General features: G+C 49.1%; 1 protein-coding gene across 1 annotated transcript; it reads left to right on the top strand.

Annotated features, from left to right (window-relative positions):
* Window positions 1-68: 68 nt before the first annotated feature.
* Window positions 69-23169, top strand: LOC119405939 (transcription factor TFIIIB component B'' homolog). The gene is made up of 6 exons (XM_037672764.2): window positions 69-944; window positions 1767-1869; window positions 4082-4188; window positions 7866-8262; window positions 20056-20110; window positions 20816-23169. The coding sequence occupies exons 1-6, from the start codon at window positions 496-498 to the stop codon at window positions 21313-21315; spliced, it is 1611 nt and encodes a 536-aa protein (XP_037528692.1). The 5' UTR covers window positions 69-495; the 3' UTR covers window positions 21316-23169.
* Window positions 23170-24038: the final 869 nt, after the last annotated feature.

A 24038-nucleotide genomic window follows, 5' to 3' on the forward strand; every position in this document is an offset into this window, starting at 1 on the left:
TCCGGAATTTGACTGGGCTTGGCTTGACCTGTGCATGGCTTGTAGCCACCACAGCGACTTCGAAATGCAGGCCAACGCAGGGCCAACGCGTGCCAACGCCAAGCTTGGCACCTTGCAGCCTTGCAGCGTCGGCGCCTCGGGTCGGGGACTTCCGAGTTTGCTTGCTCTTTTTCCGTGCTCGTAGTCGCGCTGAGCGGCCGTTTCGCGGTTCGGTCTTTATCGACTGCCGTACTACTTCTCGTTGCACGTTCAGCGCGACTCGCCGCGCATCGCTGAGGGACGCGACGGCGATCAGCGTGCGCCAGACCGGTGAACTCGCCCCTGCGACCGCGGTCACAGCCACTTGACCGGACATGCCGTCGTCCCCACGCGTTCAAGCGTCACCGTGCGAAGTCGACTCCTTTTAGAGGCGTTCGTCTAGCATTTGGTGAAGGAATTTTTATAGCGGCGGCGTCTTGCAGTTTACACGTGGTAGTGGGGTAATCTACCGTAATCATGTCGACGAGACGGTCCCGGATCCAAATCAAACCGAACTTGGGACGGAAGAGTGACGGCCCCGCGGGGTCGGGACCGCGAAAGCCGACACCGGCTGCCCCAGCGGCGGCTCCCACGCCGTCGGCGACGTCGGGTGCCGGTGACAGTGCCGCAGCCGTCACTACGACGATCGCTGCTCCGGCAGCGCCGGCGCCTCACGAACCCAGCGCGGCTGACCAACCGGACGTCGCGAGTGTTCCGGAGCAGCCGGCAACGGTGCCGGCGGTTGAGGAGCCCGCTACCACTCCGACCGCGGCGGCTCCCCCTGAAGAGACGACGCCTTGCGTTGCAGATGCCGTCGCGGAGACACCAGCCAAGACCCCTGAACCAACACAGGCCGAGCCGGCCGTGACCAAGTCCCCCATCAAGCGACCTGCGCCTGTCGTTCCAGCTTCCGCGTCACCAGAAAAGTAAGTCCTCGCGCGCTCCCTTCAACACTGATACTGCCCTGGACGGGAAGTCGCTGTGCCCTGAAGCGTTTCGTTGTCCTGTTTGGTTGATAAATCGAGGAAAGGCCCAGGGTGACGCAATATTTCGTGATTCGGGTCATTGACACTTGGCGGTGTACACCACGGGCATGTATATATTTGTAAACAATCGTACACAAAGCCGCACGTGTTCGCATTAGAGCAACTCTGGAGTATTGGCCTTGAACTGGGTAGCTTTACCATGAAGGAAAACCGCTTAACACACGATATAAAACCTTTAGGAGAGAATATTGGCTATATAAACCAAAGTTTAAAAGCAGAAATAAATGCTAAGAAGATGGGTTATGCAACTTAACTTTGTGAAATCATGTAAATTGACGCAGAGATACAACGATTTAGCAGAAAGATGGATATTAAAGTATGATTCTATAGTCTAAATTTGTTTGATCCTGCAACAGTTATAGAGATGCAGTGCTTGTGTGTGCGTCTTCTTTCTAGTCTTTGTGTATCTGTCACGCTGACCAATCACAAACATGGTATAGCTTGTCATGTTTGTCCTAATTCTGTATGTCTCGACCGTTGTGCTACATGCTGCTCGGCTTAGAGGTCAAGATTGTCTCGAGTGAAAGGTTTTGGGATAATGCGAAACACACCACCATGAGATCCACATTTTTTCTTTAAAACGTGAACATCTCCACGTTAAGTACCCCGAGGGCTGCAGTTATTTGTGTTAGGCATGGCGTTGTGTCGGGCAGAAACAATACTATACATTAGTCTAAATTATGTCAAAACGTACGCTTGCAGGGTGGCCAGGCCATCTGAAACATTGGAGCCACCAGCCCCGCAGGAGCCGGCCCCTACGCCTAGTGCACCATCGGAGCCACAGACTCGCAAGGGGGAAAAGCAGGTGAGTTGCTTTTTGACAGGCTTGTTCGTGCCAGCATCTATAGCAGTGATGCAATGTGACTTCGCTACTACTTTGCTTGTAAGAGCGTATGCTTGGGCATGTTAGCAATTCACGTTTGACTTTTTTAGCACACGAACGAACAAGGACGAAAAGCGACGCGGACAAAAGCACTGTGTCCGCGTCGCTTTTCGTCCTTGATCTTTCGTGCGCTGAAAAAGTGGAACATTTTGCTTGTACTTTTTTCCGACATACAGAGTGCTGTTAATAGGCAGTGGAAACAGCAGATACATGCCTGAACTGATTTTGTTCAGGCACCTCCTTTCAGCAGGCTTATAATAAACTTGTGGCCACTTTTAAAAACTCTTTTTGCCAGTTGTGTTACCTTAGGCAGTGCTTTTGTGCCAGCATAGATTGCATCCAATTTTAAAACATTTGTGGCACGTTCAGTATGGTAGCGTGCCACTTTGACATTGTGCGATAATGAGAGTGGCACGCTGTTGCTTCTTTTTCACAATGTGTGTAGGGCCAAATAACGCCTTGCCTGCTTAAGTCTACAACGCATTTAAATTGTCTTAGCAACACTTACGCAGCTTGCCAGTTTGACCTCTACAGGAGAGGTCAGGTTAAGGTCAAAGCAAGGTCACATTTCTCTTGTGGCAAGTCTGTGGCACTGAGAATGTACTTTTTAAGTGAACATAGACAATGGCACATCAAGTCAATCGAATATTAGATTATAATTGGCTCCATTATATTATTGCATAAATGTGCTGTTCTACAGGCTTGATCAACCTTGCAGCAGTGATTAGATCCAAAACTTCTTGAGGAACACAGTCGTAAGGAAGTGAAGGTCAAAGTTCAATTTCTTAGATTTCACTCCAACACTTGAGAGCTGGTGCAGCAGTATAATGTCGCAGATACCAGTGTAATTTCCCATAATTGAGGCTTTGTAGCTCAGCACAAATTTGTGAAATTTGCCATGTTCAATGTTTGATACTCTTAGAACACAGTGCTGTCCTTATTTACTGATGGAATGTTGATTATAGTTGGTTAACACACAACACTTGAGAGATGGTGCAGCAGTATAATGTCGCAGATACCAGTGTAATTTCCCATAATTGAGGCTTTGTAGCTCAGCACAAATTTGTGAAATTTGCCATGTTCAATGTTTGATACTCTTAGAACACAGTGCTGTCCTTATTTACTGATGGAATGTTGATTATAGTTGGTTAACACCTAAGGAAAATTGTAACCTCCACCTACAGAAATTCAGTGTAACTTCTTTTCACCTCTGTGAGTGAGCCATTGCAGCTGGTTTTCATTCAAACTGCAAAGGCTTTCTCTGTGCTAATGTAAGCATTGGGAAATACAAAATGGTTGTTTCTGTAGAAATATTGTTTGGCTGAGTACTGGTGTCCAAATCTAATAAAAATTTGCTGAGACGTTCAAGTTTTCAACCTAAAGCCAGCAACAGAAATGGATATCTGTGTCATAAAATCTTAAAACACGCAAAAGCGCTTGACGTCGCAGAAATGGATGAATGTACAGTTGAACGTGCATACGTCGAACCCACATATAACGAATTATTGTGTATATCGAACAGTTGTAAAATCCCCTTTAAATATTTTCGATATATAAAATATTTTATGTTTTGAATTACCTACACGTAGAACTTTCTTGTGATCCCCTGCAGGGTCGATATCCGGATTCGACTGTAACTCGATGGAGCACCTCTGTAAACCTTCTTTGTGTGGGTTAGCGATGGCTGTGGGCGGAGCTTCCATTTTTTTTCTTTTTTAGGTTGTTATCGAAGGTAGCTCTTAGCAGACATTGTAGAAATCTGTGACATCATCACAAGCTGGTGTGGAAATTTAAAGGCAGCAGCGCCATGCATGTTTTGTTTTTGCATCTTTTTGCCTTGCCATTCGTCTTCATAGAGCAGTAATGTAATTCTTTCAGTAATTTTCCTTTCAGTATTGGTGTCTTTGTGATTACGGATTGGAAAAAGACTCGTAACAAAAGTTGACTTTCCCTTTTTATTTGGCAAGTTCCCTTGCCCAGCTGTAGCCGTGCTTCCTGTTACGTTATTTTCTTTTTTTTTCTTCTCTCCTGTGGCCTAACTTCCTTTCCGAAGATTCTTTATTTTGGCTGTGTGCCACCACACGTTGTTGCCGAAGCAGTAACTCAGTGTTGCTTGGCGTTCTGCACTGTGCAGGTGCGACGTCGCAGCAGGCGCCCTGCTCCACGGAAGCCACCTACAGACCGCAGTGCCATGACCATGCAGGACCTGATCTACTACAACCCGCCTGGAAAACCCATGCCGTACGCTCCTTTGCACATCTCTCTCTATTTGTGACTGTCACTGACCCAGACACTTCCAACTTCAGGACAACGACATCCTTTTCAGCGACGTTCGCTTAAACATGCACTGCACGATTGGTACTAATAGTTCAGGGTTTGACGGAACACCGTCTGGCGAGGGTTATACATTTCTTGCGAATAAACAAACGCTCGCCGAAGTTTCAGTGAAAGATATTCGCATTTCGTTGAAACTTTGGCGAATGTTTGTTTATTCGCAAGAAATTGGGACTGACATGACACGTACGTGTTACTTATAAAATTCAAGAGCCCTTGCCCTATTGGGAAAATTTGGTATGTGCTTGCTTGACCTGCTAATTTTCTTTCTTTTTTTTTTCTTTCTTTTTGTTGCATTGCACAATGCTCCCTCCCAACCTTTTCCTTGCTCCATGCCAGGAGTTTGACCTTCATCCACGTGCTGTGTAGCGCAACACTTCAGTTGCTACAGGCAACAACAACGGTCATGCCTTCGTATCCAGGCAACAATGAAAGGTGGCAATGTGAAGTGACAAGCGACCTCAATAGAACATCAGATTTCCTTGTCATGAACAGCTGGTCACCCACACAACTTAACGATCGAGAGAGCATCACTTATTAGACAACGGCACATACAGATACAATTTCTGTACACTAGTCCGCACCGGGTTTTTCGTGTACAACGCCACTGAAACCTAAGAGTCCCAACAAGCTTTGCTTGGCAAAGGGTACATTCAAGATAGCAATCTCCTTTTGAGCTGTGGCCCTGTAAAACCTGTCCTATATGATCTCTATCACTACTGCATTTATTTATAAGTTTCCCAATATCGGTACACTCAAACCTCATTATAACAAAGTCACATGTGTCATGAAAATAACTTCGTTATATCCAAAAATTCGTTATAAACGTTTATTTGTAACACTGTATCTCTGACAAAACTATTCTTCATTTACTTCGTTATAACCGATAATTCGTTATATCTGAGTTCGTTATATCGAGGTTTAAGTGTACTTCATCTGACCATTTGCTGCTACAGGCGTTCTTCCCCTTCTAAGAGCAGTGACGATAGATCGTCGAGCAGAATATGTCGCTGGAGCCATCGTTTCAACAAGTGCACTTGACTTCGACAGGTCACGAACTACTGAACAAAGCCAAATCCCTTTTGTTGAAGAATTTGTTGGATCCGACGACTTCCCGTCGACTCCAAGCCTCCACTTTTTTTCTCTGAATTTCAGTCTTGTTTGCATCATTTACCGGCACCTGTTCTGTTCCTCCAACAGGCCACTCCTTATCTCCTGTGTGCCCTGCATAACCTGCCCTGCTGCAACTTTTGAAGGAGGGCATCTTCAACTTGCATTGATGCCTAATCAATGCATGTGTATTAATTTCTCTTAACATTCATGCCTATAATTCTCTTTTGCTTATGTAGTTACGTGGTTCCTTTGTAGCTATGTCGTCCATTCAGGTTTCCTTATGCTTGCCGCTCTAGTCGCATACTGTATTTTCTCGCATATAGTCCACAACCTCAGCTACAAACTGTGGACACACACACATGCAGTAGTGTAGGTGGGGGGAGAGGAATTGGGGGGATCAGCCCCCCCCACCCCGGAAAAAAATTTACGGCCACGCTACTGCACACACCTGTGTGCATGTGCCCTGCACACCTGTCGTGATAATAATTTCTGGGGTTTTAAGTGTCAAAATTAAGATATGATTGCGGGGCACGCCATAGTGGAGGGCTCCGGAAACTACGTCTATCTCGTGTTTTTCAACGTGCTCTGACATCGCACAGTACACGCACCTCTAGCATTTCGTCTCCACTGAAATGTGACCGCCGTGGCTGGGATATAATCCACGTCCTCTGGGTCAGCAGCTGAGCATGGTAACCACTACACCACCACGGCAGCCGTGTATTGCCGGGAAACCACCTTTCTTGCATAACCATGAAGCAGTGCTGTGAAGCCAACTTGTGCACTGGAAATCACGTATTACCCACATCCCCACTGTAGCTCTGAATTTTTCGTAAATTTTGTACGTGTTATATGTGAGATGATATGGTAAATTAGCACGTGTGGAGTGCTGCAATTAGGCAATTTTCCTCCAGCCACTGTTGCACTTTTTTTTCAGAAAGCATATCATATTTTCTCACATATAACCCGCACCAAAGAACGGGAAAATGTGCTTAAAAAGTGGGGTTGCGGGTTATATGCGGGGGCGGCTTATATGCGAGAAAATACGGTATTTGGTTGGATGCGCAGCGCAGCACAGAGGAGCAACGAAGAATTGGACATCTCCTTGTCCCTTGTCTGTGCTATGTTGCGCGTTCAGCCAGATACGTTAGCGTACCAAATCGTCCTGCTTACCGTGTTAATCTCGGAAAGCGTTCTCCATTTCTCTGTACCTCTCAAAGTGACTGAAATGTAGAGATCTAAGGCTTTTCTCTTAAAATGGAGGCTAGGCTCATCACTTGAACATGATGTTGTGACCTTCCATGCGGAAGAAGGTAGAGGGGAAAGTTGCTTGTGGGCATTAGTTGCAAAAAAGGTGTAGAGTGCTGCCTCTGTCACCAGTGGCTTCCACATCATGGTAGCATGGCAGAACAACATTTTAATTCCTTCCATCTCCTCCTAACAACGACACAATTAGAAAATTTATCTCGAATGCTTCCTGGACGGCAGTTTCCAACTTGCAACGTCTTCAGTGGGTCTTACTGTTCTTCAACCCACCTCCCATTGATACTGTTCCGCTGTGACTGAGAATGAATGCCATGATAGTGGTGGTCAAGCGATCAGAGTTTCTGCCTTCAATGCGGGAGGTACTGGGTTTGATTCCCAGTGCCACTGGCATCCACTGGTTCTTCTGATGGGGAGATAGGCACACCGGCCTGGTGCTCGGTGTTCAGGGTACTCAATTCTCGAGGCGGTGGCCTCTACTTTTCTACATCTTTTTTAATTCGCTTTTTCCTGCCCCCCAAAGACGCTGAGGCGTGCTCCCTTAGTTGCAAAAATAAGAATCTTTCTTATCTTCATACCACTACTTGTGCTCTACAGCACAGTGAAATAGTAGCCACTGAGTAGTCACCATGGCAACTCTAGCCACATTGTTCATGAGGGCAAAGTGTTTTGACAGCAGCTCTGCTGGATGTTAAGGATACTTGTTTTGGGCTTGTTGACTTGCATGTTTGAATATAACTGCTAAACATTTCAACAACGCAAGCACATACCTGCCAACTCTCCCAATTTGCCCAGGAGACTTCCTACTCCTTACTTGTCTTCCCGATTGTACGATCGCGGCCGTAAATCTCCCGATAAACTGCCTCAACCCAATTCTAAAAAAAAGAGCTACAGTAAAACAAAAACCGGTGATTAAAACAATACGAACTTATTTACATGACACATCAAACAAAAGGGAATGTCCACGCAGCTCGAAAGGTTTGCTGGCCACTGCTGTTTCCTGTTGTCCACCAGGCAACAAGGAACACACCTTCTCCTTTCACGAGAAACACACCAACACGCACATACTCAAACTGCTGACACTGGTGTACACATCCCCCGTTTTGAGGTTGCATTGAATTCAGGTTGTATGCTTAACTTAGTTGCATGCATATCTGTATTAATGTTGTCTCGCTGCATCATTTGAGAAAGCTGCACATTATTCGCCGCAGGGAGAAGCCACCTAAGACGTTGCACAAGGACAAGGCACCTGCGGAGACAGAGTCGGTCGCCGACACGGAGGAGCAGCAAGTCGACGACGTCGCCGAAGAGGAGGAGGAGGAATCCGTGGACGTGGGACCCCGAGTACGACTCGGTCCCAACGGTGAGATCACCCTGGACGAGGAGAGCCTGGTGATCCGCCGGCCGGCAGTGCAGCCCACAATGCGCGCCATCGTCTACGAGACCGGTGGCGAGACCAACTACGCGTCCTTCCGCAAAAACCCCAAGGGCCGGCGCACGTGGACGGAGAAGCAGACGGCACGCTTCTACAGGGCGCTCAGTGCCTGCGGCACTGACTTCTCGCTGATGGCCAGCTTCTTCCCGAAGCGCACGCGCCAGGAGCTCAAGGTGAGGAGACGGTGTCCGTCGACAATGCCAATCGCAAAACTTCTCATATGTTACTGCGGGAAACCTCGCTGCCACCTTTACTGCCTTCGTGCAGCTACACTCCACCGAAAATTCTTTTCTTACTTTTACGTACAGCTTGACAGCAACAAGATCCACGCTGCCGCAGAGCTGCCTCTAAAGGCAGTATTGTAGAAACCACTGGGTTTCACAGTTGCCAGGGTTGCGTGGCCGAAATGACAAAAAATAGCCAGGAAACTGGAAAAGCTAGCCAAAAAGTAACAACAAGTAGCTACACATGTGCGAAAACAACTGCGGCATTTTTATTTAAATGACTAAGTGCAAGAGCCTTTTGGCATAAATGTAAATAAGTACAGCAAGAACCCTTCAAGATCATAATTTATGAGATTAAAGCGTAAATTGTTAATTTGAGCAATCATTTCGCGCACGACGACGAAGCTTCTTGTGCTGTTGCAGAAATGGCCGTCTCTTCACGCGTCTTGCGCGACTTGTCTAGAAGAACTGGAGGCAACAGCCTCATGCCGACAATAAAAATGAGTGTGCTCACACTCACAGTTGCTGGGATTTAAGCATAAATTGTCGTCACTTTTGCAATGGTTTCTTGTGTGATGATGAAGTCCGAGCAGTAAATATTCCAGAGTCACAAACGGTACCTAATCCTGAGAAATAGCAGAGAAAGTTCGTCGGATATCCGACTTTTAATGTCAGTGAGTGCAGAACATCCTGGCTGCCGAGTGCGTTCCATTGTCCTGTTCATTTCCAATTACAGTTTAAAGTTGCGTTCAGCATTTAAGTGGTCTGTAAAATGAGGGCCCATGTGCAACAGCCCCCCTACCCCCCCCCCCCCCCCCCCCCCCGTCCCAGAGTCCCAGCCACGTATCCAAAAGTATGTACAGTAAAAGCTCGTTAATTCGACTCTCGTTAATACGGAAAATCGGTTAATTCGGACACATCATTTGGTCCCTGTAAATATACGCGTCACTCTATGAGACTGGGCGCTCGTTATTTCGGACAGATTTGACCGCCAATCGGATAATTCGGCGACTTTCGGGCCGCTGGTGAGGTTCGAAAACGAAAAAAGAACGATTCGGAACAAAAATGAAGCTCAAACGCAGCATCGCTATGGACATCAATTATCGACTTGACTTGACTTGAGACTGGTTGAACGCCTTTTCTTCGCGTGTAGGTTTGGCGGTGCCATTTTGTTGCTTTGTTCCCATTGGTGTGCTGCATCGTTGATTGCTGTTTTATCGAGGAACAATTCAGTACGGCTCCTTTAGCTTGATCGTTGCTGGTGCTTTTGTGCTGACTTCTCGTGTGACCGCACTCTCGGCCGATGGCAACGCCGGCGAAGCGGCCCAAGTACGAGGCCAAGGACTTCACCACCAAAGTAGAAATTTTTTGTGCTCTGAATAATGGGCTCTCCCGACAAGAAGTGATGAAGAGTGATGAAAGGGGATCCTTGTATCGGCGGCAAAAGAAGCAAGGAATGAGTAACCGTACTTTTAGCCGCCAACGTGACGGGAACAGAACGCTTGCCGCTTCTCGTTATCGGAAAGGCTCAAAAGTCACGCTGCTTTAAGAACATCAACAATATTCCCGTGGATTACCGCGCCAACCGAAAAGCGTGGATGACGGGTGAAACTTTTGCGGACACTGCAGACAGCATGCGAGCTGCTGAGCACCTTGAAGGGCTCAGAAAAATTGTGTCCGCGCGAATATCTGCTCGAAAACAGACAAGCATCCGCGATTTCTTTGTTAAGTAAAGGTATGTTGAAAAACTCCTGCATTTATTGTGTTTATTTCGACCATTCGATAATTCGGACATTCGGTTAATTCGGACATTTTTTCCGGTCCGATGAAATTCGAATTAACGAGCTTTTAGTGTAGTATTTTCTTTTGTCTAATACAACCGGCAAATTCAATTTTGGGAGCCAGAGACACGCCTTGGCACCTCATGAAGGCCAGCGACTGCGACGTCAAAGTATATTGATAACTTGGTGCAAATCGAGGGTACATGGAAGTAGTCAAAAAGCAGCCAAGGCATTTTTTCTGCTGCCATCAGCCTAAAAATGCTCTTGTGCTGTTCTGTTCTCCCTTTGTCGACTAGTTTTTCTTTGGGGGGCGGGGGGGGGGGGGGCAATTCTTTGTCATAATTACCAACTCACCCAACTGTCTGTTCTTCTAAGGCCTAAAAAATTAGTAGCCCAACTAGCGCAAAATAGCGAAACCTGGCAACCCTGCTGGTCACATTCTCTGTTCAGCAATATTTTATTACAGAAATTTCATTGTAATGTAACGGATAATTGTTTTACAGTTAACCTGCGATATATTGAGGTCAGTAGAATCAGCAGTTCACTTTTCTGTATCAAAACTTCGATTGTAATTGAGCCTGTTTTGCAAATTCTATTCACCGAAGGTTTCACTTTCCCGTGGAATGTTTCACAAGGATGTCCTAATATACATGAAAAACAACCAATTTCAACAACGTGAAAGAATCAATTTCATTGATCCCAAGAAGTGGTGACCATGACTTTCTGTCCTGCCAGCAATGTCCTCTTCCACGGCCGCTACATAAAAAAAAAGGTGCGGCCTGTTGCGTGGCACCAAAATAGCGTCTTGGGCCTAGTTCTCCGCGCGTTTGCTGTGGTGCTACAGTAAAAGCTCGTTAATTCGAATTTCACGGGGACACCCAATGAGTTCGAATTAAACCGAATTCGAAGTAACGAAATTCATTGAAAAAACAGCAAGAAACGAGACCGGGTTGTTGGAAGATCACTCAAAACATTTATTTGCGAAAATAATCCGTGATCGCTGTCTGCTTCTCTTCTTTGAATGCGATCGCCATAGCTTTGTTTTCCAACGCGCGAACGTGGCGGAAAGCATCCTCTTCGCCTTCCTCGAAGCTGAAGAATAGGCGTGCGACACGCATAGCCTCCATTAGCTCCGAAGCTGAGGGCCGCGTCGGCGCCTCATCCTCTTCGTCATCCGCACCTACATCGACGACAGGCGCTTCTCCGCCAGTAACCTGCGCGATGATATCATCATCGGTAATTGTGCCGCAGACCGCTGCACAGCGATCTGCATCGACGTAGTCGTTGAAGCTCACGTCCTCCAGCGCATCCCGCAGTCCGGCAGGAATGACCGCGGCCTCGCGCTCGTCGGGCTCGCAAGCTGTGCCAGCGCTGGCTGTGCCCTCACTGGCCACACAAAAGCCACTGTGGCGGAAGCAATTGGCAACAGTTGTTGCCGTGACCTGATCCCAGGCCCGCACCAACATATGCAAGGCCGCGAGCGGCGTCACATCGTAGCCTTTCGTACCAGCGGCACACAACGCCAAACGCTCCAACATGTGGCGCCTGTAAAAACACTTTAAGTTCTTAATGACCCCCTGGTCCATTGGTTGCAGGGCTGCTGTTGTGTTCGGCGGCAGAAACGAGAGCTTAATCGCCTTCAAGTCCACATCAACCACGTGCGCCGAGCAGTTGTCGACTACCAAGAGCACCCTTCTGTTAGTTAATTCAAACTTGCGGTCGAGCTTTATCAGCCACTGTTTGAAGATTTCCCGCGTCATCCATGCCTTGGAGTTGGCTGTATACTCTGCCGGTAGTGTGCGGATGTTCTTGAAGCAACGAGGCTTCAGGGCCCTCCCTATGATCAGCAGCGGTAGTTTTTCGGTCCCGGTCATGTTTGCTGCGACCAAGACAGTAACGCGCTCTTTGCTTCTCTTCCCGCCAGCACAGTTGTCGCCTTTGTAGGTCAACGTTTTGCTCGGCAGCAGCTTATAAAATAATGCGGTTTCGTCGGCATTAAATATATCGCGCGGCGAATACGCGTGAAGGTGTTCTTGCAAAGCACCACTTTGCCACTTTGCACATGTCTCGCTGTTCACTTCTTTTCCTTCGCCAGACACGGTGCGGAACACAATCTCATGCCTCTCTCGGAAACGATGGAGCCAGCCCTCTGAAGCTTTAAAATCATCAATGTTCAGGCGAAGCGCGTAGTCTGCTGCCTTCGCCATAACGATAGGGCCGCTCAGTGGGATGTTTTGGCTCCTCATTTCCTTGATCCACGTGAGCACTGCGCGCTCCAATTCCAGATGCTTCGCCGAGCGGAGCCTCTTGCGACTGCCAGTGAACGCATCAGTTGCGTTGGCCTCCTCAATCGCTCTCTTATTTTTTATATATGTTAAAAGAGTGCTTTTGGGGATGCCATGCTTCCTTGCGATCTCAAGCTTGCTTGTTTTGCCACCGTCCACTTCACGAAGGATTTCTACCTTCTCCTAGAGCGTTTTGGTGCTCTGTCCTCTTCTGCGAGAAGTCGTACTGTTGTAGTAAGTGCGGATATGCTAGGTCCAACAGCCGAAGGCAACACCATCACAAAACCCGCGACACGGCACCGAATCACTCTGTAGCTTTGACGTCCACGAGGCCTAGCGACTGAATGTGCGGCACACAAAGGGCACGGAGACGACAGAGACGACACAGACACGTCCGGCACGAACGACCTCACGATGCGAAGAGCGAGCGAGCACAATCCAGTGACGCCGTGCCGTGACGCCACGTATCCGGGCGGCGCTGCCATGGCGCTGCGCTCACCACTCGCGCCATCTATCGTTGAGCCATAAAAGCTCGCGGCGGCAGTATAAAATACCACCATGCAGCGGCGCGCAGTTCGAATTATCGATAGAGGAGCCGATGCGCGCGTGAACTAACGAGTTGGTTAACCCATAGACGCCTATATATCGTGGCCGGACCATGGCCATCAGTTCGAATTAACCCGAAAGTTCGAATTAATGAGGTGCGAATTAACGAGCTTTCACTGTACTGCGTGGGGACAGCTTGTGGGTGGAGAAACGCTTCCACAGTTGTGTAGGTACGCGCGACACCGACTCTAATCAGGCCGTAAATAATGCGCTTTATAGTTACACGTTACAGATGTGTGAGGCTCGTAGGCGCAATATTGAAGAGGAACGGGCACTGTCTCTTGTGACTACATGTTTATTAACACGGTAAAAATGAAACTCAGCGGCCAAACAGGGCGATACTCACACAAGAACACCAGCACAACGCATCACACTAGCAACGCGGGCGGTCCAAGGCTCACTCTGCTAGCGTCTCACACGCGACACACGCGACTGACACTGGGCGCTTCCTGGTGAGTCGAGCAGGAAACGCTAGGCGGATCGGATGAGTGCTGCCATCTGCCCGGAGACACGGGAGATAAGCACTGCGGGATGGCTGACACCTCACATCCCACCCCCTCTTAGGCGACCAAGTCCCATGGTCGTAATGTTCGGTACATGAAAAAGTCTTGAAAACCGCACAGGGATGGGGCTCGTGATGGGGCTTGTGGCAGTGGCGTAGGTAAGAACTGTTTCCGTCAGACGTTGTAGTCGTCAAGCCATCTAGGCTGACGAATATGACGGCGCGGCCGACTGGGACTATGGGGCTCTTGTGGTAGCACAGGATCATCAATGCAGTCTGAGACTACTGGTAGGGCTTCAGGACATGGTTCTTCGTCAAAGGTAGTTTGAACGGGTGCCTGTAAAGGCGTAGAAGACAGTCCTGTGTCATTTTGCCTGGCTGCAAAATCAGGTGGTGCAGCAAGAGAAGATGGCTGTAGGTTCACAAGAGCTTGGTCAAAGTACGGCGGGCGAAATAGCTTAATTTGACTTGAATGGACGATTCGTTCGTCTCTCGAAGATGTGCTGGCAGGGTGGGCAGTGGCTCGTCGAACCACGAAGGTGACTGGAGTCTTTTGGTCGACAATTTTATACAGGCCTTTGAACATAGGGGCTAGTTTGGCTGTGCCGTCTGTGATAGGTTCTTGGCGCTGAAGCCAGACGTATTGTCCGATGTGAAACTTGGCATCACGATGCGATTCATCGTAGCGACGTTTTCTTTGTTGCTGGGCACGTACAGAGTTGTCTTGAGCTTCTGCACGACGTTCCGTGTGGTTGAGCAATCTTGTCTCGAAGCTAGTTGTTGTTGGATGACGGAATTTCTCTGTTGGCAGTTTCGGAATATACCCATGTAGCAGTTCAAAAGGCGAAAATCCTAAGCTTGCATTGATCGTGGTGTTGACGGCCAAGGCAGCTGCGCCAAGTTTTGTTTCCCAAAGTGAAGGTTCAGTGTTACACATTTTCTTAAGCACAGAGATGAGAGTTGCATTACTGCGCTCAACAAGGCCATTACTCGACGCACGGTATGGAACGGAGAAGTGCTGTTGAATTCCATGAAGCCTCAGAAATCGCTTAAATTCATGGGAATCGAAGGTACGGCCATGATCTGACAGACAGTCGTCAGGGACGCCATAGCGATAAAATACAGAATACAAGTGTTGAATTACTTCCTTTGTGTTGGTTGTGGACACGGCACCAGGGACTATAAAGTGGGTAGCAAAGTCGATTACGTTCAGGATGTGCTTGCTGTTGTCGCCGAGAGGCATGGCAATGTGGTCCATTGCAATGGCAGTAAATGGAACTTCAGTCGTGGGCATAAAGCATATTTTTCCTACGTTTCTCGTCGTAGGGCGGTTGTAGGCTTGACAAATTTGACAACCTTGCACATATTGAGTCACAGTAGTGGTCATGTGCGGCCACCAATAGCGATCTTGTAACTTCTTGAGGGTACGCTTTGCATCCATGTGGCCATTGTTGTCATGAGCCATTTCAAGAATTGATTGGCGTAGCTTAGAGGGTACAACAATGGCGTTCAACCCGGACGGTGTGCAATGATACAGGATGTTATCCACAAAGAGGAAGTCGGTACCTCTTTCGCTATTAGTTAACAGCTGGTGTCGTATGGATGAGCACTCTTGATCGTCTTCTTGAAGTCGACGTAGCGTTGTCGTGGAATCAAATGTGGCGCACGAAAGGCGGGACAACATGTCGGCAACAACATTCTGTTTCCCTGGCTTGTGTTGAACTGTAAAGTCGAATTCAACGAGGTCCATCAGCATGCCAGTAAACCGGCGGGAGGGTTTAATATTTGTGGTAAGGCAAGCCACAGTCCAATTATCCGTCAGGAGGCAAAACTTCCTGTTTATGAGGTATGGACGAAACTTCAAACAGATGGCCCAATGAACTGCCAAACATTCCCAAACATTGCTGTGCAATATCTTTTCAGGAGCCGAGAGTGCTCTGCTGGCATATTCGATGACAACTTCATTAGCTCCTTGGTGCTGAGATAGCACAGCACCTAATGCGACGGCAGAGCATCAGTTGTTACTGTAGTTGGGGCCGAAAAGTCAAAATGACCAAGTATAGGGGCGGAAGTTAATGCTTTTCGGAGGGCCTCGAAGGCCGAATCACAAGCTGGAGTCCACTCGAAAGTCCCACTTCTGACAATCGCTTGAAGAGGTGCTGAAACCTTGGCAAAGTTGGGTATAAATCTTCTGTAAAAGTTTGCTGTCTGTAGCCAGGATAGCACTGACTTAGCATTCGTTGGCACAGGCATTTTCAAAATTGCTTCAACTTTTGCTGGGTTAGGTTGCTTGCCTTCCTGAGAGAGCACATATCCCAGGAATGTCAAGGATGGCACTGCAATCTGGCATTTGGCGAGCGTGACCTTGAAGCCACTTTTGAGGAGAAGACTAAGAACTTCCTGAAGCAAATCCACAAACTCAAGGAAGTTGGTGGCAAAGAGAAGGATATCGTCAAGATATACACGAACTCCACATTTCGCATGGCGTGGCTTCAGCAGTTGAAAGATGGCTTGCATGGCTTTCTGAAATGTTGCAGGGGCGTTCTTTAGACCAAATGGCATCCGAGTCCACTGAAAGGTGCCATTGTGGGTTATGAACGATGTCTTAGGCTGGTCTTCTTTCCGAACTCGAATTTGCCAGTAGGCAAATTTCAGGTCTAAGGATCCGAAAAGGGAGCATCCAGCAATGTCATTTATAATATCCTCAGCACGAGGTAGCGGCTGGGCGACGCTGATAGTCTGCTTATTGAGAGGAATGTAGTTTACGCAGAGGCGCTTTTTGGTACCTCTTGAAACGACAACTGCAGGAAAGGCCCATGGGCTAGAAGACGGCTTGATGATACCTTTTTTTAAGAGCTCATTGGTTTGTTGCTCAATGAATGCTCTATCATCAGCAGCATAACGGTATGGTTGTCGGCTATACGGGACTGCTCCAGGCACCAGATCAATGGAATGTTCAGCTCCTTCAAAAAGACCCAGGTCATTGTCGTCGGTAGCGAAGAGTTTGATATGTTTCTCAAGGACTTCCTGGATGACAGCCGACTCTTCGCTGGAGAGTTGTTTACCAATTTGTGCTTCGCGTAGTAGGGTAGTTGTCTCGTCTTTTGTTGAGCTGGCTGAACAGTGGTGCAACTCCACTGTCTTGTTTTTGACTCCATTCTCAAATAGCGTTTCATGGCATGCCAGTGATAGCCATGGCGGTTGGTTGTTATCAGGAAGGGGTTCAAGCTGTAGTCCTCCAGTAGTGAACTCAGTTGAAGCCAACAAGGGCTGGCTGTGGAGAAATACGGCATTGGCCATTCTTGGGAAGAGTTTCTGATGACAGAAGAGCGCTGTATTTGTGCTTGGGTGGTGAATTTCCGTGGGCTTTGGTGGCTTCACGGTGAGTTCTGCTTGTGCAGCTTGAAACCAGTCTTCGCCGAGGATCAGAGGTAGGGGGTTACGGGGAAGCACTGTCACATCCACAACTGCAGATATGGGGCCAAGTGAAATGGAAGTCGACAGCGTACCTGCTGGCATAACTGTACCTCCTCCCACGACAGAGAGAGGTGGCTTTTTCCAAGGTGTCAAGGCAGATGACGGGACAAGGTCTTCAGTCAATATGGTGATCTTAGAGCCACTGTCTGGGAAGGCGTCGACAGTTCCAACACCTGCTACATGAGCTTCAATGACGGCGCACTGCACGAGTGATCCCTCTAGGCAAGACATGGCCGTGGCATGGGGATGCGTGTTGTCTGGGAGTCGCTGACGCGTAGCTCGGGGTGAAGGGCACCTGGCAGCCAGGTGACCTAACTGTCGGCAATTGAAGCACGTTGCCGTGCTGAGGTCCTGACCACTGCGGTATGCAGGTGCACCATACTGAGCGGTAATGGCAGCGTACTTGGCTTCCTGCTCATGGACGGGCATGTCTGCTATGCGCTGTCGTGGGCGTGAAGGCGTAGGAGTGGTTGGCTGAGGCCTGGAGTTCCGAGGTGGCTGGGCTGGAATGGTGGGTGCTGGCGACCTTGACGAGTAAAACTGATGCGCCTCACGCTGGGGCTCGGCAGGCAACGGTCTGGAATAGGGCTGCATTTGGGCGTGTTGGGCGCATTTGTCCATACTGATGCATGTCGCCATAAAATCGCTGGCTGTAGAGGGCTGGCTAGCAGCGATTGCGGCGATAACGTGCTGCTCACGCAAGCCTTGAAGCAGGTAGTCGATCTTCTGCCCCTCGGACAGATTGACAGGGCACTGTTCCACGAGACGCAATTTGGCGAAGGCGTATTGGCGGAGGTTCTCATCGGCGTGCTGTTTAACCTTCAGGACGCGCTCCTGCCACTCTATGAGGGAGAGCTCTGATGAGAATGTGCTCTTGAGCGCGTTGCTCCACTGCTGCCATGTCACACGCTGGTGGCCAAACGTCAAATGCCAGTTCTGAGCTGTGCCCTTCAATTTGCTAGCCGCGATGAGGCGGGTAGTGGCGTCATCCCAAGAGGCGAGTTGTTGCACTCGACGCACCTCGTCAAGCCATGCGTTGACACTTTGTCGCGGAGATTCGTCGGGCTCGGAATCGACGCCGAAAGGTCGGGCAATGTCGTGACAACTGTTGAAGGCCGGGGCAACTGCTGCATCAACGCCGCGAGCGCTTGAATAGTAGCGGCATCCAAGGAAAAGTTAGCCGCCGGCGGCGTCTGGGCAGGCGTCGGAGTCGAGTCACGGCTTTCTTGGATGTCCTTGTGTAGGCGCTGCACAAGCTCGTCTTTCGTGCCGGTTGTTTCCAGGCTTCGTCTTTCGAGCTCTTCGCGGAGAAGCTCGACGCTGAGGCGGGACATTGTCGCCGTGTCCAATTCGTGCCAGAGGATTCCGGGCATGGTAACTGTGGCTGGAGTCGAATGCCGAAGTAGGCTTAGCTCCGTCAGAAACGCTCGAACTACGTTGCAGGCTGAGTAGGCCTAGCTGCGTTGCAGAAGTTCTAACGGCGTTTTAGGCCTGGCTTTTGCGAACGGTGCAGCGGTGCAAAGGCTTAAAAGGCTTTTCGTGGCGCTGTGACACGGCTTGGAAGGTTCCGCTTACTTGCTAATGGCTTTGGGGTTGAAGTCGAACATCTTCGGGCGAAGGCGGGCTGGACGAGACAGTTGCAGAGGCTCGCCGTCGACTGCGCCAGATGTGAGGCTCGTAGGCGGAATATTGAAGAGGAACGGGCACTGTCTCTTGTGACTACATGTTTATTAACACGGTAAAAATGAAACTCAGCGGCCAAACAGGGCGACACTCACACAAGAACACCAGCACAACGCATCACACTAGCAACGCGGGCGGACCATGGCTGACTCAGCTAGCGTATGACACGCGACATCCGCGACTGACACTGGGCGCTTCCTGGTGAGTCGAGCAGGAAACGCTAGGCGGATCGGATGAGTGCTGCCATCTGTCCGGAGACACGGGAGACGGGCACTGCTGGATGGCTGGTATCTCACAGATGGAATATTTGTGTCATCATTAGAGGCGCTGTTTACTCCACATTATAGAAGAGGTTGCCACAGGTGTGGAAATCTTTTGTTGAGTGGACCTCGGTACTCTCCATGAGGGTTGCCCGCGTGACTTTTTTGCTAGATGCGCGAGCAGGTAAAGTACTTCTCTCGAGAGGTTCTGCGTGAAACATTCTATCGCTGTGTTTATCTGCTTCACCGGAACACATGCGACCTCAAATGGAAAGCTACACATATGACGACTTGTATCCAGTTTCCGGAGTAATGCAACAACTCCCCCGAAATTAATGGTGAATTCCATTGGTGGATTCGGGGTGGCCGACGAACTCTACGCCGGAGCACTCCACTCCGGCGGAGAGCAACCATAGGAAATCTGCCAGTGGAACACAAGCGCTCTTGCCAGAGCAAACAGTAGGGGGCGCTAGCACACTTCTGCTTCGCAAGCGCCCAGCATTCCTCGCTGTTCGCGCAGTTTTCGCCTTCACGGGTGCGAGCGGAGAGAACAGGCACGATCGGACAGCGCGTTTCATCACGCACGCAGTACGCCACGCTCTGCGCACGCGCGGAAAGCTTGCGACTTCCGCTCTCCATACTCTCCAGCTCTCCATACTATTACTAATACTATTACAGTGAACGTGTTGCTGAGGGAAAAGAAAACTGTGCTGCTAGCTGTTGCGTAGTGGCGTGGATGACGTACGTGCAGTATTGGCACGAGCCTGGATAAATTGATATTTGCCATTTTTAGGGTGATGCTTTTAGGGTCATTTAGAAGTGCTGTAATTTGATTTTTAGGAAATGACACAGTTATATTTTTTTTCCCGGAAGTTCCTTGAATAGTAAAATTCCGGTGAAAATTGTGTAGCAAACACTATTAGCAAAGCATTCGAAAGTTCGAATATTCGCACACTTCTAGTGATAATACATCCCCCCTCCCCCTTCGTGCCACTGGCTGTAGTGGTCCTGCAGGAAGGGCGGCAGCTGATGGAAGCACAGTGTTGGCTGAGACTGTGTGTGTGTGTGTGTGTGTGTGTGTGTGTGTGTTGTCTTTATCTGATGTGATGTTTACAAAGAGAGCTCACTCCTTCCTGTGTTCCTTGCAGAACAAGTTCAAGCGAGAGGAACGCCGCAACCGAGAGCTTATCGACCGCACCATCAGTAAGTGGAGCTTCGACCACGTCTGCGTGACTTCGTCCTTGAGCCAGTGTTACTCAAACATCATGGCATTGTCTACAGACATACTGAAACAGCCGCTCACTGGGTTGGACATCGGAAACAAAAACAAAAAAAGGGCGAGGTGTAGATCATTTGGTATTGATCGTATCTGTAAATTGTGAAATACCAGCGCGAGGCGAAAGCAGTCTAAATTTAAAATGGAATGCCAGGCACACTTTTTTCCGCAGCAGCCGTGTTTTGAGAGTGAGTAAAAGGAATTCGGTAACGTAGCTTGCTGGTTGAGTTGGTTTATTAGTATATTCAAAAGAGGAATCCAGTGATTATGAAACACAGGCAGTGATGAAGAACAAGCAGGCAGGACAAGCGCTGAGCTTACAGCTGAATCTTTAGTGTGGGCTTTCTTCAATAAACATTCAGCTGTAAATCCTAGCAGTTGTCCTGCCGGGTTCTACATCAATGTCGGCATTTTATAATCGCTGATTCCCTCTTTTGAGCAAAAAGAAAGACACGTGTTCCACCATAACGAGCCCGTCGTGGAACATCTACAGCCGAACTGTGTTGTTGCGGAAAGTTTGTTTGTACCCAACAGCAACCGCCTTGCTGCACGAGTGAATCTGAAGCATAAAACACAGTCAGTCAGCAGTGCTGGCAGTTTTCTAATCCCCGATCATTCATTTTCATTTGCAGACGACCCCACCCAGTTTGACATCGAGGACCTGAAGGCAGAGTCCGACGACCCTGACGAACCCGAGAGGGCAGAGCCCGCCCCCAAGCGTGGGAGGGGCCGCAAGCGCAAGGCCCCGCCCACCGAAGACAATGGCGTCCGGGAGGAAGTGGTCGAAGAGGAGGTGGTGCACGAGGAGATCATTCTGCCGGACGAGTCAGAAACCGAAAAGACCGCAGACGAGACGACAGGACCTGCCACTGTGGGAGGGAGCTCTGCAGTGACGGTGGGACCTTGCGTGTCCGGTGGTGTTGCCTCCGCAGCGGCGGGCGGACAGACGCCTCCGCTGCGGCTGCAGGCCGGCCAGCTGGTGTTCTACGCCAGCCGGACACAGGAGCAGGTCGTGCATGTGTTTGTGGTGGCGCCGCCCCAGGCCGGCGCGAGCAGCGAACTGGCCGCTCGCCTCAGCAGTCCGCCTTTACAGCATGCTGCCGCGGCGGCCCCACCCTCTGCTGCTTCCTAGTGTTGCTCCGACGGATGTGTTCAGTGTGTGTGTGCGCCCAAGGTGATGACCTCTTGTGGTGTCGTGTTTTGGTGCGCTCTCTCGGAATGTGGCGCGTGTCGTGGTGAACGTTCTGCGTTCGTGTGTGTATGTGAACCCAGACCGTTCACGACGTGCACGTCTGGACTGTGTACTGTTGCTCACGCTTGGCATAGGAGTTGAGCATCTGTGCGTGCGCATTTGAGTGTGGTGTGGTGGCGTCGATGTGGACGCAGCTTGCTGCAGTGGTCCGTTGGGGCCGATGGAGTGCGGGGCAACAAGGGGTGGGCCGGTTCTCCACCGGTTATGCGCCTTGCCGGGTCCTACGCTTTGCGGACGACGTGTCGCAGCGGAGGTTAAGTGATGCGATCTTCGGCAGTGCCAGTGCAATCTTCCCACACCGTTGCCTTCCACGTGACTGACTTGACTTGGCTAGGATTGCCATGTCGGATTTGCTAGCGTCTTAGCGCTTGCGTCTCGAGGCAGGCTGTGTGGAAAAAAAAAAACTGCCGCTCTTACTTGTCGCCATGTGAACCGTTGCGTCCCATCCAATCGAGGACAGCGAGCGAATGCACGAAAAGACTGTGTTCTTCCCAGATGGGACAGACTGCAATCAATGGTACTCATACCGTGCTTCCCAAAGCAGAAGCTAATCAGCCAAAGCCACTTATACATGTTACGAATAGCCGCCATCTTGCATGAAATCTGCACAGAGGTCACATGGCAATATTACTTCATGTATGTATGTGATGGTCGAGCATCGCTATTTATTGCCAAGCCTCTCAGCCTGACGTGTCGGCTGTTTGCTGAAGACGCCATGTTTTTTGTTGTTTTCTTTTTGAAGTGCATCCTCTTGAGTTTGCACTTCTGTTCCATGTGCTCTCAGGAAACTCACAAGAGGCATTTCTTTAGACATGCGAATATTTTTCTTAACCATGCTGACGTAGGCAAGGCCTGATTATGCTTTGCAAGCGTTGCGACGGCACTTTTCAGTTTCTCGTCGTGGTGGAAACTTTTCTGGATGAATGCAAGTTCCTGTAGAGATTGTGTGCTGGGTGAAAGCACTTATATACTTAGAGTATTAATACGCTATTTATTCTGGAACATAGGTTCATGTACAACAGTGGGCATTGCGGCAAAGTGCAACTATGGCTGTCCTAGAGTGCTGCCTGAATTTGGCACACTGCACTTCAGTGTACTCCTAATGAAACAGTATAGAAGCATTTCATGTATGTAACGCACGGAATGTGTGGTTTCGACGAGCACTGTTTGACGGTAGTGGCTGGAGTAGATGTCTGCACTGTAGAGGTGGCAAGTCGACGGATTTGGGCAGCGTGATGTATAAACATATTTTTCCCGCAGAGTTACTGAATAATCTGAAAGTGTTGCATGTCAAGGTGTACACACGATCACAATAGCTCACAGGCCTTTCTACATTAAGTACCCTTGTTCTTAGGGTACTTGCGGCAACCCTTGCATGTTTAGCTGTTTTGCACTGCTGGAGGCTCCTAAATGGGGGGAGGGAGAAAAACATCATGAAGGGCTTTGAAATTCCATTAGTTGAATGGGTTAATCACTAAAGTTCAAAAAGTCTGCTTTTGTTTCACGCCGAGCTGCGTCGCTTATTTTGATAATCTGAGTGGCATTCATGAAATTTGCCTCGCCTAAATGGCTGCCAATCGCGACAGCAATCCGTGAACAGCGTGAGGATGACCAGTAAAGAAAATCCAATCAGTGTGGCAGTTTGGTTACTGCAGTAAGAGAGTCCTTGGCACACGCAAACTACTTTGTGTCCTGTGCACCCATCTTGTATCTGTGACTGCTAAACACTTAAAGTTCAAAGTGCTTGCGGCCGAATGGGACCTAAACCTGTTACAGCTTATTTGCTGCCAGTACTGGGCTGGTCCGAGTGTTGAAAAGCCGTAGCCTGAGCAAGTTAAACAACGTCCCAACTTACGTCTAGTCTGGCAACTTTGAACTCTTGCAACAGGCAGTGTATCCTGCTTAGTCTTCAAGATGTGGCAGGCCTGTTGTATATGTGGGGCATGACAGTGAACATCGGCATGTATAAATATGCAGGCATGTGCATGACCCATACAGACTTTCAATCTCTGCCCCAAGATAAAGCCCCCCAATGTGAAACTTATTACCTGCTCATTCAAGCAGCACTGCGACTCATGAACTGAAATTATTACTGGTTGTGTGAGCCATCGTTGCCACAGCTGTTAATGCGAACTTTGACGAAAGTATGTTTTCATCATTGCGTGTTGTTGCCGCACTGGGTAGAAATGGTTCCTGCACAATTCCTGCGAGACGCTCAAATAAACCCCCTTCTATCAGGTGGTCTTTGAAACGTGGTGTGTTTCAGTGCTGGCAATGGCTGCTGGCACTTGCTGGTAAACAAAAAGCGTGGCCTCCGAGATAAGTTTCTGCAGAGCCGTTGCAGACATGTACGATTCTGGCGCCACATACGAAGTTGTACTGCTGAGAGCCTGTACGTTGAGCACATGCTTTGGCTCTGTGCCTCGCTGAACAGTTTCTGTGAAGATTTGCTGTGATTAATCACCCAGATACGCAGAATGTCATCACGAAGCTAAATATTTGGTAAACAAGGGACACAATCGTAGCAAACCTAAACATGGCTACTTTCATGTCGGCTAGTGTAATTTCTCATTGCAATTTCATCAAAAAGTTCATGCTGGCAC

This window comes from Rhipicephalus sanguineus, chromosome 9 (genome assembly GCF_013339695.2).
Source record: "Rhipicephalus sanguineus isolate Rsan-2018 chromosome 9, BIME_Rsan_1.4, whole genome shotgun sequence".
Lineage (NCBI taxonomy): Eukaryota > Metazoa > Arthropoda > Arachnida > Ixodida > Ixodidae > Rhipicephalus > Rhipicephalus sanguineus.

What these genes read in the sequence shown, in the direction of transcription:
- LOC119405939 (XM_037672764.2), top strand. Translation starts at nt 496, where the DNA reads ATGTCGACGAGACGGTCCCGGATCCAAATCAAACCGAACTTGGGACGG. An exon ending in GCTTCCGCGTCACCAGAAAA is followed by an intron (nt 945 to 1,766) that starts GTAAGTCCTCGC and finishes GTACGCTTGCAG; the next exon opens with GGTGGCCAGGCCATCTGAAA. An exon ending in GCTTATCGACCGCACCATCA is followed by an intron (nt 20,111 to 20,815) that starts GTAAGTGGAGCT and finishes TTTCATTTGCAG; the next exon opens with ACGACCCCACCCAGTTTGAC.